The sequence below is a fragment of the Chenopodium album genome, chromosome 25, assembly GCF_948465745.1.
Source record: "Chenopodium album chromosome 25, dcCheAlbu1.1, whole genome shotgun sequence".
NCBI classification, from domain to species: domain Eukaryota; kingdom Viridiplantae; phylum Streptophyta; class Magnoliopsida; order Caryophyllales; family Amaranthaceae; genus Chenopodium; species Chenopodium album.
Window position 1 is genome coordinate 8,963,486 of NC_137858.1, and position 23,513 is coordinate 8,986,998.

The following is a 23,513-nucleotide window of genomic DNA, read 5'->3' on the forward strand; positions in this document are numbered from 1 at the left end:
ATGTGTAGTTATGTTAAAGTTCTTGTCCTTTGGTTTGGGTTGGGTTTTGACCGATTGGGTTTGGATCAGTTAAGTTGAATCGTATTCGGATGATGAGTTTTTTTTTTTTTTTTTTTTTTTCTTTTTTTTTTGAAGCAAGATGATGAGTTTTTTTTAATGAAGTAGATGAAAGTTGAACATTTTTTTCCAACTTTTTTTTCAAGTAAGAAAAAAAAATTAAGAAACCTTCCTCCTAATTATTTATTGGATTTATTTAAAAAGAACAAAACATGATCGATTTATACCTTGTTTTTTATGCCTTGTTAAACGCAAGAAAGTTTCCATTATTGTGACCTTTATAGTTTATACCAGGATTTCGTAACACATCTGAACTTCTTAATAGTAACATCAATGAACAAGCATAGAAACGTTCAAAACATGGACATGAATATAAATGAATGAATGCATGAATATAAATGAATGAATGTATGAGTTAGGAGTCTTATGCCATCCATGCATGAGCTCTGTCAAATTATTGCTGTTTTTAATTTTGACAAAAAAAAATAAAAAAATAGCAGTACACTTTTGGAAAGATTATGGATAGTCCTAAATAAACACTGAGTAAACCTTAGAACTCGAGTTTTAGCCACGCTTTAAAGTTTAAACACTAGTATAATCAAATTTAAATGAAGGAAACTCCCTCAAAACCCCAATTTTAATTTGATAATAACTCCATATCAGAAAGTAATACTTCGTATCAAATTACAATTTTCAATTCTAAAGCTACATAAATTTTTTTGGTATGTTTGAAATTTGAACATGTAATGTTGATGTATATTTCCTTCATTCTTTCTTAATCGCAACGTATTCCTTTTAGGAAAGTTATAAATAATTGAAATATTACATGGACAATGATTTATTCTATCTCTCTCTTCTCCACAGTAATCACCCTTTTTCTCCCTTTCTATCTCTCTACTCTCGTAAATTACCGTGCAACTCTCCTATATTACAATTCAAAAAGAACGAAATAAGTACTAGTGGGAAATTAGGTGCAAGTGCAAGCCGTCAACGGCATTTATATAACGTCATACTGTCATAGTGCTAAGTTGCTCATCAATCTATTTTAAACTTGTTATTCGGTTGTTCCACTAGCAGTAATAAGTTACTTTAAATTTTGACTCACAAAATATAAACACGATCATATTAAGATTATTTCGTACTTCATACTCCGTACTATTCTTAGGTAACGCTCAACAATAATAACCAAAAAAATATATGTAAATGGATCCTTATTTGCATTTGCATCATCTCAATTTCATTGGTGGACATCTTTTCAATCAATAACTTTTGTATACATCCGGTGTACAGTAATTTACTGTACATCGGGGGTCACTTTTTATCAAATTTAGGGTCACTTTTACAATTTTTTGGGTAACTTTTATCAATAAAGTATAAATACTTTGTAACATTTATTTATGTTAGGGTAACATTTATCCATATTAGGGTAACTTTTGCTTATTTTAGGGGTAACTTTATAACGGATGTACAATATTTATTGTACATTCGATTTATTTAAAAGTTTGTGCTTTTCAAAATGTTCAACCCACCTCTACTACAGTTCTCTTCACCAATTATTCTTATGATCTTCAATTTCATTCCATTAGTATTGACATTATCCACTTCATTTACAGTCACCTCTTCTCCTCAACTGAGTTTTCGAGTTGATATTGCACGTATTAATTCCATGTTAAAATTTCCTGACTTGAAAACATCTCAAAGCACCATCAAATTTGAAAGGTTTAGCACACTAGCCGCGAACCCTGCACCATCTCCTAGTTTCAAGTCATTAGTTCTTCAAGCTGATGGCGAGTTTATTATGAACATGTCTCTCGGTACTCCTCCTAGACAGTTTCCTGCCATCATGGACACCGGTAGTGATCTTGTGTGGACACAATGCACGCCTTGTATGGCTTGTTACCATCAAGCCACCCCTGTTTTTGACCCTAATGCTTCATCCTCTTTCTCTCCTCTTCCTTGTTCCAACCCTTTATGTGCCTCTAAAACGAAAAAATGCACGAGTAATTTGTGTAGATATAGGACCTTATATGGGGATATGTCTTTCACACAAGGGTACCTAGCAACGGATACTTTCATCCTAGGTGACTCAACACACAATGTGTCTATACCGAACATAGGATTTGGCTGCGGAAACAACAATGGAGGGTCCGGTCTAGACACTGTGGCAGGCATTATCGGTCTAGGACGTGGCCCTCTGTCCCTTGTCTCACAGCTTAAGGTGAAAAAGTTCTCATATTGCTTGCCTGTGTTAGGAGAAAACAATAAGGGTACCCTTTCTTTCGGGTCTCTGGCTGATGAGGGCTGTAACACTAGTAACTCCCAGGGTACTCCAATTCTCGAAAACCCAGTATTACCATCTAGGTACTATGTATCTCTAGAAGGAATATCTGTTGATGATACTCTTCTTCCGATAATGAAATCCACATTCGAGTTGAAGAAAGATGGGACTGGTGGGATGATTCTCGACACTGGAACCACATTGACTTACTTGGTGCAAGAAGCGTACCGGGTGCTGAAGCAAGAGTTTGTGAAGCGCACAAGGCTGCCTGTTGTTTTCTCCTCAGATACAGACCTGGATCTGTGCTTTCGTACACCTGCTGATAGAAATGCTTTGAGCCACCATTTCCCCAAACTAAAGTTCCACTTTAAGGATGTGGTGTTGGAGCTGCCTAAAGATAACTACTTGACTGATGCCAGCGGCCCGAGGATGGTGTGCCTGACAATCATGCCGAGTAATGGTGTATCGTTGTTTGGAAGCCAGCTGCAGCAGAACTTTGTAATTCTTCATGACCTGGAGAAGCAGACAGTATCCTTCTTTCCATCTCAATGTGCATATGGATAGATGTGTTAATATACAAATGAAAGGATCCTAAATTTAGAGCAAAACTCATGAAAGCTGAAACAGTGTACTTGAAGGATTAATTCGTTTCACTGATAAGAACAATGCAAAAATTATCACAGGTAAAACTAAATGAACAAGAAATAACATAACGCAATGTCCGGCTTCTGATTCAAATTTCAAGACATTATCAAGAAAGGTGAAATTGCCGATAGTAGAAACTCATTAGTCATTGAACAAATATCGAATTACATGATGAGTTAACCAAATGCTCTACCGATACAAAAAAATTCTCATCAAGCATCCAAAAATTAGCAAGTGTTAAAATTAGGTCACATAGATACAACAAACAAGTTCAAAGTGGTAGAATATCAGAAGCCCTGAAGAGCCCCCAGGCACACAAGGAGCACACTTAAAACAATTGTGACTTGGGAGGCAGCAAATGGTTTCACCAACGAGCAATCTGAGGTAGCAATCCCAGCAGTGCTTGCAGCAGGTCCACTGCCTGGAAATGAGCCTAGAGGTGGTAAAGCTGCGCCTGTGGAACCAGGCACCCTGGCTCCCCGAGCATGTGAGGGTGATGGTGCCGGTGCTGATGCCGGAGCGTATATGGAATCCCGAGTAGCTGTAGTAGGAGGTGGAAAGACTGCAGGAAACTGCTGAGGCCCTGAACCATTTCGAGATTCAAATAGACCAAAGTCATTATGTTGTAAACAGACAGCTTAGCAGTGATGAAAATATGCAATGATGCTATATTACATAGAATGGTGTCAACAAATATTAAGAGGAAACTAGAGTTATCGATGCCACAAGATTGGAATCAACAACAAAAAAGAGAAATAACAAGCTACGGACTATGGTCCTGCAGATCTTGTTTAATTTCAATGTTAAAAAAAACAAGACAACAAGCATAATGATCCTTTTAAGTAGAAACACGGCTGCATATAAAGTGTTCAAATTTTCCATGCAAAAATTATTAAGATTATTTGATAATGGCCTCGTCTTTTAGTAAATGGGAAAAAATTAACGCATGGCATAGATGAACTGGTAATCTGGTATCAACAACCCCATCATCTCTAATTGAGATGGTACTAGCTGGATTCCTCGTGATTAGAAGGTGCTACCTTTCATTTGAACCCCACTGATGGCTTTAATAAACTTTGGTTCTTCCTTGAGAATTTCAATTTCTTGTAGAAGTAGATCTACGGAACCTCTGAAGTAAATCTAGACAATTGAAGTATCCAACACACCAAATCCTTTTTACAGGATCATGAGGTCTGATGTTGCAGTGTCTCATTCTGAATTCCTAGTAATACCATACTTGTGTAGAATATGACTCAGAGACCCAAATCCTAACAGAAAAACGACTCATGCACTACATACTAGCAGCGGGGAAAAATAAAATAAAATAAAAAGACTCGATCATCCTTTAATAAGCATTCCTCATGTGGGTAATACATTACTTCTAGGTTTTACCTGGGCAACGAGGTTGAAGAGATGTGGACAACCTGCAAAACATCAATGGAAATTTCAGCCAGAGAACTCTCAACCATAAATACCAAGAAAGATGGCAGCTTATAGATGGACATACGTAGTCAGAATTGTGCCATTTGAAAAACCATCGTAATTACAAGCAGTAACATTGCAACCAGCACTGGTTTGTTGAATAGTAGAATTCCCAAGCATAAGGTTGCTACCACGGCATTGCATGCTTGAGCAAGATACCGCCAATGTAGCTGGCATGCAATACAAACTGTAAACATAACCACAACCATGATTAATCAACCAAGCAAATAAGCAAACCAATACCTCCAAATAAATTAAAAAGGTGAAAATCATCTTGAATTGTAAAAGTTACTTACTTGCGGCTCCCTGGGCCACAACTGCACTGTACACAGTGACTTGCAGAGATTGCATAACTTCCATTTGGAACAATCAGGCCATAATCAGAAGCAGTTGTTGGAAAATTTGATGCACATGCTGCAAGGCAATGACAAAATTAGAAACTTATCCATCACAGATATTGAGAGAGGATTCCAACAAAGTGAACCTCAACACCTCATTGCTTCTTTGAATACTCTTTAATTTTGACAATATGTAGGCACTCAATTGTCATATATAATCGCAATTACACACACACTCCAACAAAGTGAACCTCATTGCTTGTTTGAATATTAGGCACTCAACCATCAATCATACAACACACACACTTCAATTGCTTGTTTGAATATTAGGCACTCAATCATCAATCATACAACACACACACTTCAACAAAGTGAACCTCATTGCTTGTTTGAATACTCAAATTTTACAACACACACACACACACACACAGAGCACACTATAATCGATCGTTTTGCGTTAACAATTTAACATTGTAATTTTGATAAAATTAACTAACTAAATTCTTAGATAATTCCTTAATGTATGCCAAAAAAAAAAAAGTAATACTACCTTGTTCAAAAAGCTCGTAGTTTTCAGACAAAGGTAGTATGGAATAATAAAGGTATACTACAATTCTAATCTTCAATATAGCCTTACTACAGTACATAGCATTAGAATAACACATTTTATTTACTAGATTGCTCCTAGAAAATCATACAACTAAAGACCTAGTTAAATTAAAAGATTTAAAACTTTAATAGCAACATACAGGAGTCTGCCTTTCAGTTAATTTAGCATCTTACACATAAAGCACAAAGTCTTCATGAGTCATGACAACCAATGTAGTAGCACAATGCAGGAAACTCCCATAACTAAAAAGCTCAATCAATTTTGCAAGCTAAACAATGAACATGGGCACATGGTACATCTTAAAACAGAACGAACAGGGATGTATTCAATTGATGACAAAATCACGCGCTATTCAGTTATTAGCAGTTCTAAACTACCTTGTCATTTAACTTCTTATAATGGGTTACATACATCATTTACCAAATTACCAACAATATAAACAAGAAGAAGAAAAATAGGACAGTGTTCTCACCAGACAGTGGCACTGAAAGTATATCCCCAGGAAAAATAGCAGTACTTCCCATAGCATTAACATTCATCAAATCAGTAATAGTATTCCTATACCTCGCCGCGATACCAGGCAATGTATCAGCAGGCTGAACAACATATGACAAATAGATAGCAGGCAAAGAGTTATCAGTATTATTAAAACAAGTACAAGGCAAAGGCACAACCAAATTCTGTCCAACATCAAGAACAGCAGTATCAGTAATTGAATTAGCTTCCCTAAGCTGATCTGCAGACACTAAACCCCCATAAATCGAGTCTGCAATCGAGGAAAGCGAATCCGAAGGCCGGGTTTTGTAATGGGTAGACACTGATTTCCTAATACCATCAACACAAGAACAGCTAATGGGGATTCTGAGGAATAACTGGGATGGTAATATATGGTTTTCGACATCCGGGTACGAAATGTCGATTGAATTTGCTGTTAGTAGAGCAATTGGGTCGATTCCAAAGAGGGCAGCTACCTCAGAAACCTTAAGGTCAGTGTATAAAGTGTAACCAAGCATAGCATTGCATGAGTCTGAGTTTGAACAGGGTTCAATGGTTGATTTTGAGCTTACTAGTGATAAAATTGACAAGATTGTGAGTATGAAAATGGTTGGTTTTGAGCTAAACAGTGAATTTGAAGTGGGTTTTGAGTTTAGCATCTTTAGGTTGCTTTTTTTGGGTCTAAAATGAGTGAGAAAAACCCAGAAACAAGAAAAATGGAAGAAAAGTTTGGTTTTTTTTTGTTGGGTGTTTGCTTAAGTTAAGAGGATTTTCTGGGTAATAAGAACAAAAAAACAAAAAAAAATCTGGGGTTTTTGAGGAAGATGTAAACGGTTGGAAATTTGAAAGGGGTTTGGGAAAAACTGGGTTTGAAGAGAGAGAATGGAGGCGGAAGAAGAGGGAGGAGAAATGGAGAAGACTGTTAAAGTTGTAAAAGTAAGGAAGAAGTGGACAAAAGTTGTGCAAGACAGAGGTGTGGGGGTCTTGATTTTCGAGCTTTTTTTGTGAGTTGTGACAAGACTATTTTCAATTTTGCCATGATTCCAGAAGTACTTTGTTACTCCCTCGGTAAATTGTACTCCCTCCATCCCTAAATTACATTCCTCTTTCGAAATTTACACGAGAATTAAGAAGGGAAGAATAAGACAAATAACAATAATTAGATAATGCAATGGGAAGTACAAAGATAGATTAATTATTACTCATGACAAGTCGTCAATTCTTTACAAAAAAAAATGACCAACCACATGCTCCTAATTAAAAAAAATTTAGCCAATCATAATCATTGTAATTTGGCACAAGGATTATGAGTGAGATTAGGTAAGGATGAGCATTAAATATAAAACAGAAAAAGAAAGTTGATTTACTAAAAAAAACTTTACCAAAAATAGAAAGGAGGAATGTAATTTTGGAATACCAAAAATAAAAAGGAGGAATATAATTTAGGGACGGAGGGAGTACTGTAGTTTTGTACTCCGTATACTTGTTACTCCTTCGTTTTATTTATTTTTTTTACGGGATACTCTTTTTGTCTTAAAATAACTGTTATGTTGAACATTTTTCATAATTTATAAATATTATATTAACTTTGGCTATAATAAGGTCAAATTAGTGCATTGATATATGTGTAAAATTTAAATGTGTTAGTTATTCTTAGTTATTCAGGGGCAGAAGGTTTACGTACTTTGTAGTCTGTATCATTTTATTTGAAAACACTTTTTTTATAATTGAGTTTTTGAGGAAAACAATATATTTATTTCGTTTTGTAATAATCACATCTTAATTTGTTTTTTGTTTTTTACAAGGAAAAATGGATTTCATTATTTAAATATAGCCAATACGTAATTGGTGAAGTGTTGTTGTGAGAAATAAAATTAAGACTTGTGTTCTTGAATAAACTTTGCTTGTAAAGTTGTAATACACTCCGTGGTAACATATCTAGCTTGCTAACTTCATTCTCATAGGTCATAACAACTTTAATTTAGTTGATATTTTATATTTAGATTTAAAAGTAATTAATGAAAGCAATTACAAACCTTTATGATGCTTAGTGCAAAACCCTTGTCATGGGTACTAAAAATTTGTTCTAAATGATGAATTGAAGTGCAAACACATACCCAGTTCCGGGTTTCAACTTTTATTTAACTTGCGATATACTCCCTATGTTTTTTTAGCATCTCATAGTGACATGAAACACATATTGATGCAAAACTTTGATCGGTATTATCTTTAATTATCAATAATTATAAATTACAACAATTGAATAATAATAATAATCTATAAGTTTACATTTGGTTAACTCACCTTTTATTTCTTTCTTTTTATTTTATTTTTTTTATCTCAATGTCAATTGACTCTTAGCCCATGTGCAAAATATCATTTTAAATAGTATCATTATATGGTTTAATACTGGTATTATACTCCTATTGTACCTAAAAGTTCTTTCCATTTTGACAATACACGTTTGCCAATACATTACGTTGACTATAAATAACTTTAGTATGAAGTGGAATAGTATAGAGAGTAACAATCGAATATTAATAATCAACTTTATGAGACGAGTCAAATAAGTCTCAACATGACAATATCTGAAGAAATCTCAATAGAGCATTCCCTCTATCCCCCTCGAGAACTAAGGGAAGTAGTAGTCTAAAATTCATCAATAAACAAAAGCCCTTTTGAGATTGCATCGAGTGAAGCATTGAGTCTGGAAGCAAAAAAAAAATCTCTAAGGTAGAGGCATCCTTACACATATAGTTCAAAAATAGATAATTGAAGGGAAAAACGAAGGCAGTACTATAAGGATAATTGAGTCCAAGGATAATACCCTAAAGGGCACGACTAGCCAATTCAGTAATGAAAGAGACAATATAATTTCCTTTGTTGGACAATACAGGAGAGGAAATTTTGTCTTGTAAGAAAGGGACTCCTCCAACCTTTTAAGCCGAAAATCCATGTCAAAATCATCTTCCAAACATAAGAGTAAGTTTAAAGATAAATTTGTGTTGGTGGAGGACTGGAGGTATGTATCGTGCTGGTATGAAGCGACATAATGATGTCATGTGATGGTCCTTATATCGTCCAAGAAGTATACACCAATGGAGCATACAGTCATCCCACTATTGATCTTTCTCCTACCATCATCGCAAGAAGTAATGTTTGTATTTTGTTCAAGTTCTTATGTCTGTTAGTGTATTTTATACTTGTTTTAAGTTCACATCTATTAGTGTATTTTATATTTGTTTAAGTTCTTATGTTTGTTAGTGTTATGTTCTTAAAACACTGGTCATTAAAGATCAGAATTTAGCTACATAAGCTAGAAAAAGAGCTTTAAGCATGTATTTATTATTTAACCCTTTTCACCAATATTATCATGTCTTTTTAAAAGTAATAAAAAATAAAATAAAAAACCATCCTAATTAGTAATTTAGGAATCCAACAAGCTCATCCAAATTGCGCGGGAATAAATCTTTCATTCCCTCCTTCACTCTTTCTCTCTCCTATCACATGTGAAACTCTAGTGTACTCCCGCTTAAAAAACCCCTAAATTCGATTGAAAAGCCCTAATTTTCCACAAACCCTAGCTCATCAATTCCATGGATAATCCACCTGATCAAACCGATCAACCCCCAATTTCCAATGTCGTCGATCTCCAATCACCGGATCCGAAGCTCGTTCGTCGGAAATTTGTACAAACAACGCTGTTTCCTCTCAAACCGCACGACGCCAAAGTCGAGGAGATTGCCGCCGACGACGGTGATGCGGCGGAAGTTGGTGGCAGTCAAGGAGGAAAGAGAAAAAGGGGTAGACCTAAGGGAAGTACTACGCCTCAGAAACGGGGGTCTAAGAAGGTGAATGATGCTAAGGTTGAGGTGATTGCCGACGATGATGACGAGGAGGAAGTGTGTGGGAGTCAAGGAGGGAAGGGAAAGAGAGGACGGAATAAAAAAGGGAATTCTACGCCATCGAAACGGGTGTCTAAGAAGGTAGTGATTGTTTAATTTGATGTGGGTTTGGGTTTTTATGCTTTAATTGTTTGATTGAATTGTGGGAAAGGTGTTTAATTTGAGCTTGATTTTGTGGTTTTTTAAATGTTTGATTTATTTTTTCGATATTTTTATTGAACGAGTATGAATGTGGTATGCTAAAAGTAAGCTATGATTATGATTTAGTTGAGTATGGTTGAAATTGGTTGAGTATTGTTTAGAACTTTGGATAAACTCATTCAATGGGGAATGTGCTCGTAGTTGTATTTTGTCTTATATTAGCTGCTTTGTTGTACTACAAAGATGTTCTTGTTAATCTACATGCGTTGTTGTTGAAAAGCAGGCGGGTGTCAATGGAAAAGATGCTTCTGTTGTAGATCTTGATGATACGGAATCTCCAGGTGAGTCTTTTATTAATCTTCTCTTGTCGGTGTCTGTGTTGAGGTTTTCGTGGATCCAACAAATTATCCTGTATATTAATGTTAAACAAATTGATGTTACCTGGAGTTTGTGTCTCTGGTTTTAGGGATGGTAGGAGTAGGTTTATGACATGACGTATATGTATATGACCATGAGTTTCTATAACAGTTTATGTTAAAGAGGCAACAATCACTACATGATTCCAAAACGTCATTACGCATCAACCTTGGCACTACCCTGTGATTTATTATTTGTGAAAGCAGCACCTGCATTTGCCCATCAAAGTGGGACGAAAAGACCAAAATTATCTTATATATCTAACTGTCTATACCTTAAGTGTAGGTAGAGCGTGAAAACGTATCATATCTGGATTGTTGTATTTCTCAAGAAATGAGTATCACATTTTGCACCTTTATAGTATTAAGTGCAAATTAGGAAACAAGGCTCTAGTTGGCCTTTGCACCTTAGATATTAGGAGCGTATTCAAACTGCAGCCTACATAAACTCATAAAGGTGGTAAAAATCATAGGGGCTTTTGCTCTCCAAATGCAATTGGAAGCAGGAATATATTATGATTTGGTATTTTGTAAAAGTGCTCTATGCCCCAAAGAAATATATACAAAGTGAATGGGCTGAAAAATGGACGTTCCAGATTATTTGATTAGCATTATTAAAGCATAAAAATCCAGGAAAAATCTTATAGAAAGACAACATCATGTTGTACACTTTAAGACTAGCTAATAAGCCTCGCAAACTATAAGCTGTGAAATGGAAGCATAGTGTAAGATGGATATATGATAAAGTCAAGGGGAAACAATGGATGCTTTCTTGTCCAAGAATCCTCCATAACCGTTCATTAGTCACATAACTGAACTCAGACTTGGCTAGAAGATCAAATGATAAAAATATCTCTAAGGTAAACCTCCATGGCGTTAGATAGCAAACTTAGTGCCACCTTAAACCTTGCGGCAATTTTGCGGAAGATAAAGCTTTACTTGGTCTCCCTTGTGACTTAGAGTCAGGTACCAAAGGAAACATCTTTAGCTGCTTACCCACTCAGATAGCACCATGCTTCAAAACCTAAATTCCTCCCCTATCGTGGTCTATGAACTAAATCTCACACAACAGACTGTTGCACTCTCCCCTCATTGACTTTTGAGTAGAGATAATTTGCATATAATATTATCTTAACTTTCTTGCTACTCCATCTGGCTCAAAAAGTTGCCTGACTTACCAAGATCTATTTAAAATTTGCTCACAAGTTGAATCACTTAAATAAAAGTGAGTATGTTTTTGAAAGTAGAATAGGATAGTAAAACCTAACTCTGAAAAAACAAGTCAGAGGTGACTTTTTTTTTTTTTTTTTTGCAATCTAGAGGATCGGCCAGAATTTTCAGCTAGAGTTTTTGGGGTGTGTGTATGTATGGGAGTGTTGTTGGACTTCAGCACTTTAATTTTCAAACCAAATCAGATACCGTTGAATATGTGAAGAGCTAATTGTCCACAAGGAATGATATTTTGTAGGAAATCAAACAAGCTGAATTTTGGACCCATTTTTATATTCAGCTGGTTGTGAGCAACGACTGATCTGCCTGTCTCAATGGACTGCAGTTACAGTATTAAACAATTTTGTTGTTAGAAACATGATAAAGCACCAATTTTTACTGTGTCATGTGCACAAGAAATAACATAGACATTATGAATGGAGGGAAAGCTCTCCAATTCACATGTACCTTTTCTATGACTAAATTTTTGTTTTTTATTATTTTTGTTTTAATTTTTTTTCACTAGTAGATCAGCGTTAAATTTTATTTCTCTGCTTACCTCTTATATTTGATTATCAGTATATAAAAAGCTAGTTAGGAATTTTGTCTGGGGGTGCTTATACTTTTGGCGTCATAAAATGCTTTACCCATATCTTGGGGGAACATATTTTAATCTGATATTCATTCTTGAAGATGATGCAAGCCCTCATCAACTAAAAACAAAGCAACGTGCTTCAACAAGAAATGGAAGAGCTAATGGAAATAAGGCGACATCCACATCAAAGCTATCAACTCATCCAATAGCTACCCTGCAATCTCCACAGCCTGTTCCTGATCTGTGGCTGGAGGCTAAAAAGACTGCCGAGGTTTGCTTCTAGCATCATCCTTCTCAGTTCTTTCTTGCAATATGACTTTTAATGTCAAGTGATTATGTTGATTGCTTATGTTTTGTTTAAGTGATGAAGACTTAGCTCAGCTCTAATTTGCTGTATAGCTCTCTCTTTCAGTCTTAGTTTTTTCTTCTAACAAATTGTATAGTGAAAATTCAGACTTTAACGAGTTGATCTCTTAATATGTAATTTCCTATGTGGCTAACTCTATCACATCTGATCAGGAGAATTCACGGATTTTTGCTGGCAAGCAGATACACCCATTTTTCTCCTCATGGAAGGCAGGAAAGAAAGATTTGGAGACTATTGAAGTGGAGAATAATGGGTGCTTTGGTAAAAGGAAGGAGAGAAATGTTGAGATTGGTCCTATTCATGTTTTTGATAACGTTAAGGTAGATAAACTGTTCTAGTAGGCTTTGTCTCCCTTCTCTCTCAATTTAATGCTTTCTATCTCCAGTTGAGTTGAAGACAATCTATTTTCTTTCTCACGTTTGATTTAACAGGATGATTTAGATTCTATTGATTGGAGCAATTGGACCTTTGATGAGGGGATCTTCAGCACCTCTTGTAATCAAGAAAGGAAAAGATCTTGCATCGAAGGCATTCTTGGTTCCCTAAATTTTGATAATATTCAGAGAGCTTCAAATTCTTCCAAAACTTCACTGCTTCATAAGGATGTTTCTTTGGCCCATTTCTGTAGTACTGATGAAGACTCTTCTGTAATGTTTACGTTTACCTCTCCTATAGTCATCGATGAAGACGTGACACCATGTGACCCGTTGAAGAACTTAGAAAAGGTAAGCACATATTTGTTATACACGAGGTTATGTCTCAAGATTAATTTAAGTCAAATAAAATCTTTGTTTGGTTTGCATTTTACCTGCTGCTCTGACTAAGTGCTACTTTTTTTAGAATTCTGAAGAAAGTAAATCTTGTATCTTTGATAAGGTTGGCCAGGTCAGCGCACATTTTGAACAGCAAAAGGATGTTCCACAGGAAAGGTGGTCATGCACTCTTGCTTTTAAATTTCAGTGGATGTATCAAGTTTTTGTATTTAATTACAATGTACATAGATGTGTCATTATATCATATATCTGTATGTACCATTCTGGTCCTCGGCTCTCCATTTCTATTAGTCTCTTCCAGTACCTGTAAGATATACTCTTTCTCTGTGGAGATTGTATCAAATTTTAAAGGACTATCTTAGTAAGTCACCAAGGGGTGACATACTGACATCCATGTACTGAAGGAAGGCTTGACATAGCCTGTAGAGAGTTTATAAGTTATTTCGTGGAGGCCCATATTTATAAGTATTTTGATTCAAGGAAAGCCCTAGAGTAGAAAAAAATAGTGAAACAGTATAGCAGCAGTACCTAGAAGCAGAAACAGTAAAGGAGACAATAATAAAAAAAAAAAAATATGTGGTGGAAGGGATGTTCACGGTACAATTTCCTTATATACTATTATCTGGGTGTCCATTTCTTGGTTGTCCATAAGATACTTGTGTTGGTTTGTCTCCATGATGTCTATGTAGTTATTACATCAATAAAGAAGCCTACACCTTTTGCTGCTATTGTCCTCTGGTATTGTCTCAATTGCTTTTAACAGTTTACATGTTGCTCTGGACCAACAAAATGTGATCCTATATAACATGTTGCTGCCTTTTGACTTTTTGGGCAAATTTTATGCTTAGAAGTTCCTATTTTGTCTCTTAAAGCTATGTTAAGGATATGTTGGTTTTAACCAAACCTAACTGACGTGGCTGACTTGCAGAAATATGGCAGATTATCTCAATCGTGATAATTATCCGGAGAATAGCATGTGGGCAAACAAATATCATCCAGAAAAGGGATTGGAGGTCTGGCCTTTAAACTTTATCTTGATACAGAACAACTTTTGTTTCTTTTACATACTTCGTATTTGTTTCACTTAATTTTTTTTTTTTTTTTTTTGAGGGACCGGTGGGTGAGGGAATAATCATTTAAATGTAATTTTTATTTTATTTTATTTATTTATTTATTTATTTATATATCTTCTCCCATTACTTTGGCAGGTTTGTGGTAACAGTGAAGCTGTGAAATTTATAAATGACTGGCTTCATCGTTGGCATGAAATGGATTTTCGTTTCAGCAAAAGTTCTTACTCTGCTGACAAGTGCTTGATCCAAGATGGTGAATATGATAGTGATTCAGATGCTGAAAATTTAGAGGCATCTGGCTTGAAAAACGTTCTTTTGGTGACTGGGCCTGTTGGGGTATGTTCTCGTTCACAATGCTGTTTATGTTCTAACAGTGTGGGAAGTACATAATTAAATCATAATCATTGTATGGTCTATTCTAATATTTGTCCTCATGTTCAGTTTTGTTTTTTTTTGGAAAACTTCATACAGATCAATTATAAAGATTTATTATTATTATTTTTTTGTTTTGTTTTGTTTTGTTTTGTTTTTTTTTTTTTTTTTTTACATCAAGAAAACTTTCAAACAGAGTGCTAGTTGTGCTTAGAAGTCAGAACACCAAATTTATATTACAAATTTACCCTGGTCCAATAACTGTCAAAAATTCCCACTACCTTAGCCCACAAAGATGCTGAATAAGTAATTCTAGCCCACAAAAAAAACTCTTTATTACAATTCATGAAGAAATTCGTGCATTCTGTTCTAACCAAAGACACCACAAAATTGCCATTAAAGCATTACATGATAAATTAAACCTGCAGCAGTTTCAGTACTCCCCACAATCCCTTACAAAATAGTAAAGCTTGATCCTTTGGTATTTTTGCTGATATAAATCATATCATGTATCACTATGTCAGGTTAACCTGTTCCTTCTCTTTCTGGATGTTTTGTTTCCTTTGATTTTGCTAAGCTCTTTGTCTTGGCATGCAGAGTGGAAAATCGGCGGCCATTTACGCTTGTGCAAAAGAGCAAGGCTTCCAAGTCATTGAGGTATGTTGTTATTCTGTTGAAACCCCGTATTTGTTGCTAGAGGCTAAAAAATCAGCTCTAGTGTCAGTTTGAAGTCAAATGAGCTTCATATTGTCTAGTGTGTTTCCTTACTTTGTTTTGGATATTTGAGGGGACAATTTTTTTTAGAAGTAAAATAGTTCAATTTTGCTGATTGTTCTGCAGATACTTGCTGCATTGAGTTTTCAGTTTAGCCTCTTTGGTCTCATTATATTGTTAGTAACTTAATTATTGGCCCAACCTTTGCTATTTCTTTGGATAGTGATCTGACTGTGACCTTGACCTGCCTGCTTAAATTATTTTTTTTGTAAATGTAGTCTCATTTTTTTTATACCTCTAAGCAATACTTTGCTGCATAAATGGTGGTAGCATGCGGTGTCTTCTAGTACTTTTCAAGATGGACTTTAGATTGTTGGTTGGAATTAAACCAAAAAAGCTCTACTGAAACATCTCTAGTAATTGTTGAATGTAAATAGTTGGCTAAAAGGTCTTTAACTACCCTTTGCTGTCTTACCTGGAAACTTTTATCTTGTTGCCTAAAGAAGAGCCTGATAATGCTTCTGCATAATGTAATAGACTAGCTTGGAGGGGTAGTATAGGTATTTTAGTAATATTAGATTATTAGGGCTAATAGTCCTTGGTATAAATAGAGAGGGAAGGGAAGGAAAAAGGTAGGCAGAAATTTGGTGAGAACCTTTTGGAGAGTTATGGCCTAAAGCCATTATTGGAGAGTTGTGAGCTAAACTCACTAACGAAGATTGATAGCCTTAAGCTATTAAATTATCTTTTGTAACCCTTCCACCACTATCAATCAATCTTAAAGCTTCCATCTTTATTATTTCTTGCAACTTACAAAAATCAGATTATCTACATTATTCAAAGTATCAATCTTTCTCTATAATTTTACTGTTATTTGCACTAAAAAGTAAGCAGTAAACACTGGTTCATCACACATAATTTCAAGGTAGCGTATTGTTAAGTTGCGGAAGGCCCTGTGCTTTTCCATATCTATTGTGGGTTTTCTTCTCCCAGTGTATTGTGACTTTTTGGGACATGGAAGTAAAATAATCTCTTTTATGGACTTCTGTAGATCTTGCCAATGGCAGAAGTTATCATGGACTATTCTACCTAAACAACACTTACTCATTTTTAATGCTGCTTATTTATACTGTTTCATCTTTTTCAAGGTTAATGCATCAGATTGGAGGAATGGAGCTCTTCTAAAGCAAAAATTTGGCGAGGCTGTAGGATCGCATTTTCTCAAACGGTTTGCCTTTGATGTCCATTGTCTCAAAATCATTCTTAAGATAACCCACAATCTTCTGAAATTGACCTTTTGTATTGCTTAGGGTCCAGGAAAGTCCTAAGGGTAAGCTCAACTTAAAGACTTCACCTGTAAAAACAAATGGAGCAGCAGAACAGTATGTGAACAACGGTGTAGTTGAAGTAATATCTCTCTCAGAAGAGGAAGATTATGTGGGTAATAATGAAAGTCAATACCACAGTAATGGTAAACTTTCTTGTGACAAAGGTGACATCAAATCATTGATACTTTTTGAAGATGTGGATGTAACTTTATGCGATGATCGTGGCTTCATTTCTACCATACAACAACTGGCTGATATAGGGAAGCGGCCTATGATATTGACCAGTAATAGTAAGGGATTACTATGAATATTTTCTTACAAGTATATCAATGACATTATATTTGCTCCACTAGCTAATAAACATGATAAATATTTCTGATATGTTCCAATTTATTCGGTTGTGAAGTTATTCACAGTTATAATTTTCAGATGAATGCCCGCTGCTGCCAGACAGTTTGGATAGAGAAGAAGTTTGTTTTACAATGCCATCACTAAAGGAGTTGGCGGACCATATATTTCTGGTTTGACCTTAATAACATCCTCTGACTTGTTTCCTGTTTGGAAATTTCTCCGTTCACTCATCAAATATCTCATTGCTGTCTTGTTCTGCAGGTTTCTTCTGCTGAAAAGGCCAACATACAACCTAACCTTATTGAAAGATGCATCAAATTTTGCGGAGGGGACATTCGGAAGACTTTGATGAATCTTCAATTCTGGTGCCAGAGTAAAGACTGCATTAAAGGTGAGATAGATTCAGAGTGTAATATTGTCTAGGGAGAATACTTTGCTTATTACACATCCTCTCCCCACCACTCACTCCCCTCCAAACAGCAATACCTTTTAACGAAGGCATGATATAGAGGTACATAGGGCATATTCCAGGAGAAAGCTAGACATTAGATTGGAAGCATGTATGATATGAATTGATATTAGAGGGATACTCAATTTAGGTAGTTGCGTTATGATCTATTGGCATGGGTAATAAGCTAGTTAGTTAGAGAGAGAGCTTTAATGGAAGGGACACTAAGCAGAAATATTTGAATACCATGCAAAACAATATGCATCTTTAACAGAAAAAGAAGAAAAAAGAAGGTTGTTTAACTAAATATCTTAAATTTAGGTTTGTTTTTTTATCAACTTATTTGCTTAAATTTTGAAATACATATAAAGATGTAAATTCTAAACATGTTAATTTAACCCTAAAAAACAGAAGGCATTATTATAGCAATATTCAGAGCTCAGATAAAAGACTAGTATCATATTTGAAATGTAGGTATATATATTGCTCATTTAGTTCAACATATTGTCTGAAATCCTTTAAGATGTTATCGCTAGGTACATATATTATGAATTGCATGTACATATATATCAGAATATAGACTTGATGAAAAGTATGTACATGCTGCTTGCAAGTATTTGTAAAGTATTTGTTTTTATCTGTATAAGAATTACATATTATTTCCAAAAGATTTTTTTATCAGATTGGTCTTCTTAATGCTCCAGATGGAAATATGCAAAGTATATTCAGTCCTCTGATGTTCAATCTTGAAGCTGGCCACCGTATATTGCCTAAACTGATTCCTTGGGCATTACCTTCTTCATTATCTGAGTTTGTTGAAGCAGAAGTTGCCAAATCCTTTTGCAAAATGGAAGAGAATCATAGCTTGTTAGGACTGATTGAGGAAGAAGAGTCGGGTGATATCAGTATACAGGATCAATTGGATCTTGATATAAGTGAATCAGCAAGCATTGAAGCAAAGAAAGAAGCAATTTTAAGCGGGGATTGCTTTGTACATGTAGATAATGATATAATAGAAGGAAGCAATACTAGTGAGTTCTTCAATTCTTCAGGCTCTCCAGTAGCATTTACTCGCCGCAATGTCCGCAGAAAATCTGACACCGTGCTGTCTGAATCTGAAGATGAGATCTGTAATAATGAATATCCTGCTGTTTCAGACAGTTTGCCTGGTGATGGTAATGATACATTATCTCAGAATTCTCAGTTTTCTGTCCTTCATCCGGCTTTAGAGGGACTTTCAAATAATTTTGGTGGACAGTTACTTCAGTCTGGAGCAAAAGAAGTAGAATTAGCCAGACACCGGTCACCAGAAATGGAACATGCTAACGACTTCAACTTCTTTGCTGTGGGTAATTCATGTAAGCAATCAACTGGCCTTTTGGTACACTCTGCAGAGGAAAAGGATCAGCATCTGGAATTTGTCCATGCAAACTGCAGTAGTAATGGGGAAAACAATGACTCTCTGAGCCTGTTGAATGACCTGCTTGTTCATACTCAAGATAGAAACTTAGATACCAACATGCACCAATTTCCTGTAGTGGATTATGAAATGTTTTCAGTCACTGGTAGCTCTAATAATCAGTCAGCACATCAACTCTTTCATTTTGGAGATGCAAATGGTGTGAAGATAGAGACAGGAAACGCCAGCAATCTGTGTTTGAACTCGTTGAGCGACCAGGTACGACAGTGCAAAGAGGGGGAAAACCCAATAAAGAGATGCCTGTTTACACCTCCAACACATGCTGATCCCATCAGTGGTACAATAGATAGCGCAAGGAATCAGTCCACTGGCCAACTCATGCAGTGCATAGAGAAGGCTAGCATGGCTGAACCTCAGCATTGGCATCTTGAAATGGGAACTGTGAATCTTGATGGTCCGGTAATAGCTGATGTCTCTTTCAATCCATCATTTGACCATCTGAATCTGGAAAAAACTCAAAACAGTGAGCATCAACATCCAGAAATAGCAGGTGCCAATCCTTTCCGCTATACAGCACTGGGCGACTCTTTGAACCCTTCAAATGAACAACTATTTCATTTCGTAGAAGCTAAAGAGAAGGAAATTCAGCACCAACATCCAGAGACAGGTGATAGAAGTGACAATAGTTGTGTAGCTGTGGATGTTCCCTTGTTGCAATTAAGTAACCAGTTCTGTGGAATAGGAAAGGAGTTGAAAATCCAACAGCAACATCCACAAGTTCCCACTGTAAAGCATGCTAGCTGTCTGCAAATAGATGATTCTCTGAAACTAATGACTGAAAAAATATATAGAGACGAGGAAAAAGCAAAAAGTGCTCAACATCTATTACCTGATAAGAAGAATGTGGTTGACTTCACAAGCTTTCCTGCTGTAGTTAATCCTCCAAACCCGTTAGATGGACAAACGCTAAATTTTAATGAGGCGAAAGCAGAGGAGCACCGTCGCCAATATTCAAATGCTACAAATTTTAATCATTTTAAAGATCAGTGTCAGTCATTTGACATGTCCTATGTACCAGAGTCAACATTTGTTCCAGAGACTGAAGTTAATGATGGAACAGAGTGTCCATCAGGAACAGATATGATGGAAATTGTCTCGCCAATTGCAATTGACGATGCTGACCCATCTGTTATTGGACGTCAAGCTTCTGACTATAGATTCTGTGGTATTGACTTAAATGTGAATGCAAGGGATGAAGAGATGGGAGATACTCATAGTGAAAATGAACATCATGAGCCCAGCACCTCTGGATGTCAGGTGATGGATGAGTGTAGTCGCATGGATTTCTGTAAGAAATCTAGGATTTCTGCATTAAAAGTAAAAAATACTGTGCAGGAAAGGTGGAATGAACTCCGGCAGACAGATTTGGGGCAATATTGTGTCACAGAACATAAAAATGCTCTTCAACTTGTGGAGTTGGGTTATAGAATGAGCAATTTAATTTCAGAGGGTGATCTTTTACTTCATGACTATGAATTTTTACTCAATGTAAGCAACTCAGATGTTTTTTAGCTTTACTGTTTATTCTCACTATTCTATTTTATGCTCATTTTTCTCATCTATGATAATTTGTTTGTGGTTGCAGGATTCATCAAGTCTTAGTGAGGAAGATTTCTCCTTTGGTTTGCATGATCAGCAAATTCAGATGGCGTATTCAATTGCACAATTTGGCTATTTTTTGTATGCTAAAGATATTGATGCTTTACAACCAAAGCTGGGCCTTGCCAACAATCTGCATCTAGGTTGGGAGATGCTTATATCAACAAGCGATTCAATGGCGTTAGGAAAGTTACTAAGTCTAAATAAGAGGCAAATTCCATTGGTTGACACGAGCATAAAGCAGGCGGCAACAACAGTTGATATTTCATCCACAAGGTCTGAACATGAACTTAGTAATGTGCTTGACTGTGATAAATGCATTGCATAGTTATAATTGATTTAAACCAATTCCATAATGTTCCTTGTGTTAGAACTAGGAGCTTGTTACTTTTAGCTGTACATTCCCACTCATGAGCTGAAATTTGGTGTGTTTTGTGTGTTGTGAAATGTAGCTATTGCCTAATTTAAACATTTTTTTTAATCCCCGCATAGAGTTGTATCCTGTTCATCTCAATGCTGTTGCCACCTAATAAGTTAACAGGTTACTGTAATTCTAGTTTGCATTTTCGTCTGTTTAGTCATGAATTATAAATTATAAATAAATAAATAAAATCAAATGTGCACCCTCCTGGCAGTAATTAAATGGGGATTTTCTTTTCTTTTTTTTTTTTTTCCCTGAAGTGAAGACAAACCATATCTTAAATTTGCATTTAGGAATACCTTTATAATTTTAAAAGCACTGTCTTATTTGGGGTTACTACGGGGGAAGTTACACACACTCTCTCTCTCCCGTGGAGGAGGATGTGGATTAGGATCAACAGCAAGAGGATCAGACCCAAGTCAAGATTTATTCTAGCTGAACCAAAACATGAACTTGGAGGTGTTAGCATGATGATCGTCATTGAATGATGCAGCCATTCTTTTAATTTCATTGGTAACTAAGGCTACTTTATATAGATTGCCTGTTGATGCACCAAATTTAGAAGGCTTTGGTATGGCATGACTTTTAGGCTCCATTTGGTTTGTTGTATAATGTTTCATGGATAATGATTTTCCATTTTTTTCTCATTTTCTGTTTGGTTTGTGAGCGTATAAAATAATTTTCCCAGTTGTGAAAATTGCATCCATATTAATGGAAAACATTTTCCTTCCCAAAGCAAAGGAAGCCACATTTTCCTCTCTTCTTATCTCCTTTTTACTTTCTTCTCATCCATCCCCACAATTTCACTCCTATTTTTAATTTCTCTTTACCTTTTCTTGTAAGAACCAAACAAAGGAAAACTATCTGCATTTTCTGCAAGGGTGGTTTTCCTTGAAAATATATTTTCCATGAAAACTAAACTTTCGTTGAAATATTTTACATCAAATCAAACGGGGCCTTAGGGCAGTGCAATAGGATTGCTAATATTTTTCTGGACAACTTTCTTCGGTTTTTTTTTATTTTTTTATTTTTTATTTTTTTTTTGTGTGTGTGTGTGTGTGTGGGGGGGGGGGGGGGGGGGTTGAGATGTTTTGTTGAATAACCGTGGAAAATAAATTATAATAAACTTTCATTGAATAAATGGGATGTTGGTGTTCTACTTCATTAAATTTAAAGATTTCAAATTTTATTGTCCGGTTTAATTTTCGTGTATACGTTCTTTCGTTAATTTATCAAGCCCTATTGGTTTCCAGTTCTTGTAATATTTGTGGTTTCTTCTATGTCTTGTGATTCTACGAAATTCTTTTATGTATCTTTAACGTGCTGTGACCTATTGCAGAGAAAGGGAGATGTGCCTACAGAATATTGTTCAGTCAGTAGTTCCTTTGAGATCTTACTTGACAGTAAGAGGAACTGTACTCCATGATTATCTATCTTCGCTGACTCACATTTCGAGATCAGAGGCTTCCCGATTGGCTGAAGCTGCTGAAAAGACAAAGCGAAGGAGGTAAGTTACTGGTGGTTGTTCAATTGACCTTGTTACTGGTATTATCAAATAGAAACAATTTCATTTCTGAAAACATGTACTCGTAATTACTATTAAACTAAGAATTGTGCATTGCAGAGTACGTGTTGCCAAGAATTATTTAAGCTGCGGCGGTCTAGACTTGTCGCAGGACGATATCTTAAAGCTGAACGAGTACGATTTTTATCGAAGAGATTCATCCAAATCAACACCTGAAACTTATAGGTAGAATACATCCATTATTTGTAATTAAGCAGATAGTTATAATTTTGACAAGATGGTTGTTGTAGTCTTGTAGAGTTGTAGATAGATAAGATAGCTTATGTTGATCCTTCATTCTTGTCTCCATAAAGTTCGACGAGCAGGATTTGTTGTAAATGCTACAGTATTTATGATAAAATTAGCTCTTTAAATTCAAAGGTAACTTCTCACCATCAGTTTCAAGCTGATACAATTGAAGTTACTCTATGGCAATCTTTCTGGGTATATCGTGAAGAGAGCTTACTAATGATTCGACTTCTTACCCTTTAAAAAAATAAAAATAAAAAAATTATAAGCTAACAAACAATTTACAGTGTACTACTGTACATTTTACCCATCAAATTGGCAAATTTTATCTTTTTCACAAAAATAAGACCTGTGTTTCAAATTATTTCGAAAACCTAGTGATAGAATACTGCCATACACTCATACTCCAACTATGCAAAAGCAGTCTGTAGCCCTGTAACATAAATACATAATACAGTCTAGAAATATAATTGCAGTAGAGAAGAGTTTGTGTACACTTTACATGTTACAGGCTTATTGTAGTTACTGTGGTAACACCACAGACACATTTGGTTAATTCAGTACAGGTCTACTTTGAGCTATACTACTCCCTTCGTCTCATTA

At 35.6% G+C, this 23,513-nt stretch overlaps 2 protein-coding genes and 1 pseudogene across 3 annotated transcripts; 2 read left to right on the plus strand and 1 right to left on the minus strand.

The window, feature by feature from the left end:
• The first annotated feature begins 1,573 nt into the window (after positions 1 to 1,573).
• Positions 1,574 to 2,899, plus strand: LOC145613609 (aspartic proteinase nepenthesin-1 pseudogene; annotated as a pseudogene).
• Positions 2,900 to 3,091: 192 nt separating this feature from the next.
• LOC145614623 (lysM domain-containing GPI-anchored protein 1-like) lies at positions 3,092 to 6,870 on the minus strand. The gene is made up of 5 exons (XM_081669687.1): positions 5,883 to 6,870; positions 4,759 to 4,876; positions 4,488 to 4,649; positions 4,373 to 4,404; positions 3,092 to 3,563 (listed from the first exon to the last, which is right to left on the minus strand). Exons 1-5 carry the CDS (start codon positions 6,562 to 6,564, stop codon positions 3,268 to 3,270), a joined length of 1,290 nt encoding a protein of 429 aa, XP_081525813.1. The 5' UTR covers positions 6,565 to 6,870; the 3' UTR covers positions 3,092 to 3,267.
• Positions 6,871 to 9,408: 2,538 nt separating this feature from the next.
• Positions 9,409 to 23,098, plus strand: LOC145614924 (uncharacterized). 2 transcript variants are annotated; one of them, XM_081669999.1, is made up of 17 exons: positions 9,409 to 9,891; positions 10,235 to 10,292; positions 12,270 to 12,442; positions 12,691 to 12,858; positions 12,970 to 13,263; positions 13,379 to 13,467; positions 14,240 to 14,324; positions 14,520 to 14,720; positions 15,354 to 15,413; positions 16,619 to 16,698; positions 16,781 to 17,088; positions 17,228 to 17,319; positions 17,411 to 17,540; positions 18,302 to 20,565; positions 20,663 to 20,952; positions 22,437 to 22,604; positions 22,722 to 23,098. In XM_081669999.1, exons 1-17 carry the CDS (start codon positions 9,502 to 9,504, stop codon positions 22,849 to 22,851), a joined length of 4,980 nt encoding a protein of 1,659 aa, XP_081526125.1. In that variant the 5' UTR covers positions 9,409 to 9,501; the 3' UTR covers positions 22,852 to 23,098. The 2 variants fall into 2 exon arrangements, with proteins under 2 accessions (XP_081526125.1, XP_081526126.1); XM_081670000.1 differs by having other exon boundaries at positions 13,415 to 13,467.
• Positions 23,099 to 23,513: the final 415 nt, after the last annotated feature.

Bases quoted from the DNA above. Each gene is read 5' to 3' on its own strand.
- LOC145614924 (XM_081669999.1), top strand. From the start codon at position 9,502: ATGGATAATCCACCTGATCAAACCGATCAACCCCCAATTTCCAATGTC. The intron at 17,541-18,301 runs GTGAGATAGATT...TTAATGCTCCAG, and splicing joins GAGTAAAGACTGCATTAAAG to ATGGAAATATGCAAAGTATA. The intron at 20,566-20,662 runs GTAAGCAACTCA...TTGTGGTTGCAG, and splicing joins ACTATGAATTTTTACTCAAT to GATTCATCAAGTCTTAGTGA.
- LOC145614623 (XM_081669687.1), bottom strand. From the start codon at position 6,564: ATGCTAAACTCAAAACCCACTTCAAATTCACTGTTTAGCTCAAAACCA. The intron at 4,877-5,882 runs GTGAGAACACTG...ATTGCCTTGCAG, and splicing joins ACTTTCAGTGCCACTGTCTG to CATGTGCATCAAATTTTCCA. The intron at 3,564-4,372 runs GTAAAACCTAGA...GAAATGGTTCAG, and splicing joins TCTTCAACCTCGTTGCCCAG to GGCCTCAGCAGTTTCCTGCA.